The following is a 4755-nucleotide window of genomic DNA, read 5'->3' on the forward strand; positions in this document are numbered from 1 at the left end:
TTAGAAAAAATCAATAATGACAAATTTCCAAATGCCCTGATTACATAAAAGTTTGCTGTCTAGAGGGTTGTCAGTGTGTTAAGGAGACAGAATATTACGACCATGCTTCTGTGTGGCACTGAGACCAAAATATGTATGAAGATGTCAAACAGCAGTACGACGAAACGTTACTAACAAGTACAACAAAATATGCGCGAGTAAACGCAATATTTATTATGGTGGATCACCAAATCAAACCTGCTTTTCGGATCTATTCAAAACGTACGTACACTGCGTACGACATCAGCGGTGTGGTAGATGTATTTCATATTTATATTACAATCCCATCGAAAAAAATGCAATTGTCTTTGGCATGGTGGACCAACACCCTCATCGTTTGGCTAGGACTGCTAGTGGCAGATGGGAGGTACGCTGGGACATCGACCGCTCTACGGTCTAGGGCAGTGGCTCAGTGGTAGAGATACGCATCGGCTGACCCACTGCATGGTAGCTATAAACGTATAGGCGTCGAGGTGTCTTAAAGATGAAGGTGAATAAAACCGATCTCATGAATATGAGCAGGCCTGTTAATGGGTTGGATTGAAATAGACTAAATGGATTGGGTTTTAATTTAGTTTGTTTTTGGTTGGGTGTAAATAGATCGTTCCTTCAAATGGTTTGGATTGGATTGGGTTATAGGACCAAATGGATTGGATTTGGTTAGATGGTTTCAGGTTTTAAATGGATTTGATCCATGGAGTGTAAATGGATCCTTTAATTGGGTAGCTATTGGATAATAGAATAGACATATGTGAGACCTATATGTAGAAATCGATCAAAAGCTGCTCTTATATATAATAAATCATCCCACTAAATTTCAGTTAAATCTGATAAATTTTATTACAGTGTGAACGCAAGTTTTAAAATTTTAAATTCGAGTTTATATATACTAAGATGATACATCCATTCTGCTAGAGTGGATTGGATCATTTGAACCATTTTGGATCATTTGAACCAAATGGTTTGATACGGGTTGGGCTAAAATTGAAATTAGATTGGATCCTAATGAAGAATAATAAGTATGAGTTGGTTTGGTAAAGTAACTAGTAAAGAGATGGATTGAAGTGGATTTGGATTGGATTGAAATCCATTAGGAGGCTTAAATATGAGACAACTGGGCAGTTTAGTCACGAGACTCAGGTCGCTAATGGTGGATTGGTGACTAAATGTGTAAGATCACCTCAAGACCCACGACTTGAGGTCTGTGGATTGGCGTGGACCACCGGGTGATTGAGTTATACGGTATATTTACGATGAAAAAACAATTTATTAATAAAATTTTTATATACATGTTTTTAGTGATCTAAAAGTTAAAACTGAAATATAAAATACGATAAAAAGGTTATAATCTACTCATAATTTAAAATTTAAAATTTAACATTTCTATACTACTTAAAAAGATGACAATGGTCCCACCACCTATCTTGTATTCTTTACCAACTACTCTATGTCCTTTAGTGTTAAAAAATAGTCTTTATACATGTTATTAATATCTTATTTCATCCCTAAAATACAAGTTTACCCCTCTCAAAAATCTAAGAAATATTTGAGCTACCATTGTAAAGCATGGACACCTTCCTAGTTATTATAAATTGTCGACGATTGGTGTCGATAATAAACTTATAGGTGAGTATCGAGCTCGGAATTTGATGGTTTATATGAAGAGGGAGACGATTTCCCAGGCTCAGACTCTCAACGTGTCAAGATAATATCTTACTCCTGCTTGGCGATTGTATGGTGTAAATGAATCTCGGTTGCCCTCAATGGGACACCCCGTACCCCTTATATAATGGGGGAGGGGCTACAGATATGGTAGAGTCATAATCTAATAAGACTAAGATCTAGTCCAGTTTGGTTATGGCTTGGGTCCAAATTACACGGCATGCAATCCGGTACACACCAAACTCCTAGCCGTTACCATACAGATAAATTCTCCTTCTTATTCGGTACGACCGTACGTATCAGTGTAGTCTACGGATACCCCAGGTATAGATATCCCACATAAATATAAGCAGAAATGAAAAGATTAGGGTGTATGGGCTTTATGTCAGTCCACACAAACCAAGAATGAGTGAATGCCTTTTTTAAAAAAAATGTCATCCCATTCTTTATTGGTGTTAAACACATTCTCCTTCCGTCCCAAAATAAATCAATCTTTCACATTGTACCTATAATATTTTTAAAAAAATTACGATTAATATTTGATAAAAATTACAATTAATATTTTGCTTTTATTAGATGATAAACCATGAATATTACTTTAAGTGTGACTAATTTTGTTAAAATTTTTTAAAAATTTTTCAAATAAGATGAATGGTCAAACGCTAGGCACGAAAACCAAATAATTGGTTTTCCGTGGGACAGAGTGAGTAATACATGAGATAGGGTCAAGGTAGCAAGCCCAAAACAGGGCAAGTACAACAGCTAGTACCATGCTGATCATTCTGGCAAACAAGGGTAGGATTTTGTAGAATTGATGAAGTCCGACCTCTGTTTGCCGAATCATGTGGTACTACATTAAATTCCCTTAGGGATCCATCGAACCTGAATTTGTGTTTCCCTTAGCATTAGCTTGAGTTGATACCAAAGCGGAAGGAGAGACCAGTTCAAGGGGTGTTCCTATAATATGAATGCGTTGATAACCCTATAATATAAAGTTATGGGATACCACTATCCTAAAATATTATTATGCACCACATCAAACTTTATATTTAATTTTCCACGGCTAAAATTTTATGAGTGTCAACGTGCCATTTTTTTTCCCAAAGTCAAGCTACATGTCTATATATACTATGGCTAAACAAGGTTGGACATGATCAAACAAATTATAGGAACTATGGGCATATTCCCAAACGCCTATGGAAGATTTTTTTTTTCTTTTTTTCGGTGCACATGTTTCTCGAATTGCTGAACAGTATATTTATTTTTAAAAAAAGTTATATAAAAGTTTCTTAAAAGTTAGACTAGTTCATTTTTTAAGTTTAGAATAGCTAATACTTAATTAATTATACTCCAATGGCTTTTCGCATGCACTAGTTAGTCATTAGCGTTAGAACGAGTCCTATGGCGGTAGCAATCCAATTAACGTTCCATGTCCGTTACTATCATTAAAAAAAAGACGAGTTTCAGTCTCTGTAATTACATATAAGCACACATCAAGAACACTCGAAACCCATCCTCCATTGTATAGTATAATCTGAAAATTTTCTGATCGCGTGCTGTCACAAACAACTGTCTAATGACAAGGCAGCTATGATCTCAATCACATAAGTCTTAAACAATTAAGCTTTCTTGCCGGCCTCATCTTACTTGTGCTTCAAACAAATTCGTACGTGCACTCCACAAAGTCAGCATTGCATAAATTCTCTGCAATTTGATTAGGTACACTCCTCGACCGATCAATCAAGAGAAATTACTGAGGTTCGAATTGATCTGCCATGGCGTCCAACAAGCAAATCGATGTCGAGTCCCAGAAGCCGGCAGCGTCGTCGTCTCCGGCGGCCACCGTGCCGCCTGCTTCCGTACACTCGGTGGAGCCACCAGCCGTACCAGTTTCGGTGGGAATAACCAACGGCCACGATGTGCCACAGGAGACGGAGCCTCTGCTGCTGTCGCTGGGCGATGGCGACGGCGATGGCGGCGCTGCCGCCGACGCCGACGACGACGCGAAGCGGCTGGAGCGGGCCATCACGCGGGCGTTCCGGAGCACGGCGGAGCTGGCCAAGCACCTGCCGACCGGCGCGGTGCTCGTGTTCGAGGTGCTGTCCCCGGTGTTCACCAACGGCGGCCAGTGCCGCGACGTGAACCGCGTGATGACGGCGTGGCTGGTGGGGCTCTGCGCGGCGGCGTGCTGCTTCCTCTGCTTCACGGACAGCTTCCACGACCGCGGGGGCACGGTGCGGTACGTGGTGGCCACGCGCTCCGGCCTGTGGGTGATCGACGGCACCGCGCCGCCGCCGCCGGACCTGGCCGCGACGTACCGCCTCCGGTTCATCGACTACTTCCACGCCGTGCTGTCCCTGGTCGTGTTCATGTCCGTCGCCATGTTCGACCACAACGTCGGCGCCTGCTTCTACCCGGTCATGTCCTACGACACGCGGCAGGTGCTCACCGCCGTCCCGCTCGCCGGCGGGCTCGTCGGGACGATGCTGTTCGCGACGTTCCCGTCGACGCGGCACGGGATCGGGTTCCCAGTGCACGTAGCCTAGACGTTAATTGACGCGGTTGTCTGTCTCCTTAGCCAGCAGCTGCCCCCCCTGTGTTGCATGCCGTGCTTCGCGTCACTTGATTGTGGTGTGAAGTACCCAAGTACAATTGAATTTGACGTAAACCATGTCCTGATAGGGATGGTCAACTTGGTGTGGAATTGTGGATAGTTGCTTATGGGATTATACAATGTTCATTTTATATTTGAAAGTTGTGTAATTAATGACGTGAAGACACTAATAAGATTTGTGATTAGTGCATCTTGTACGTGACTTTATGGTTTAGTTGTATAATAAATTAATAGGGAGTATGATAGATTAATCTTTATTTTTATCTTTAGTATTATAAAAATCAATTTCTGCGAATCCGTATGGAAGGAGACTAGGGCTTATTTGGGGAACTTATTGCCAGAAGCTGCTTCAAACGGTCCACAGCTTATGAGAATCTATAGGTACATATTCTGGAAAATAAACTAAAAATTCAGAAGCTGGAGAAACTATGTTTATGAGC

At 41.5% G+C, this 4755-nt stretch overlaps 1 protein-coding gene across 1 annotated transcript; it reads left to right on the forward strand.

Annotated features, from left to right (window-relative positions):
- Positions 1-3449: 3449 nt before the first annotated feature.
- On the forward strand, positions 3450-4547 carry LOC102716607 (protein DMP4-like). Its single transcript, XM_040525467.1, has one exon. The coding sequence runs from the start codon at positions 3477-3479 to the stop codon at positions 4245-4247; it is 771 nt and encodes a 256-aa protein (XP_040381401.1). The 5' UTR covers positions 3450-3476; the 3' UTR covers positions 4248-4547.
- The last annotated feature ends 208 nt before the right edge of the window (positions 4548-4755 follow it).

This window comes from Oryza brachyantha, chromosome 6 (genome assembly GCF_000231095.2).
Source record: "Oryza brachyantha chromosome 6, ObraRS2, whole genome shotgun sequence".
Taxonomy (NCBI): Eukaryota; Viridiplantae; Streptophyta; class Magnoliopsida; order Poales; family Poaceae; genus Oryza; species Oryza brachyantha.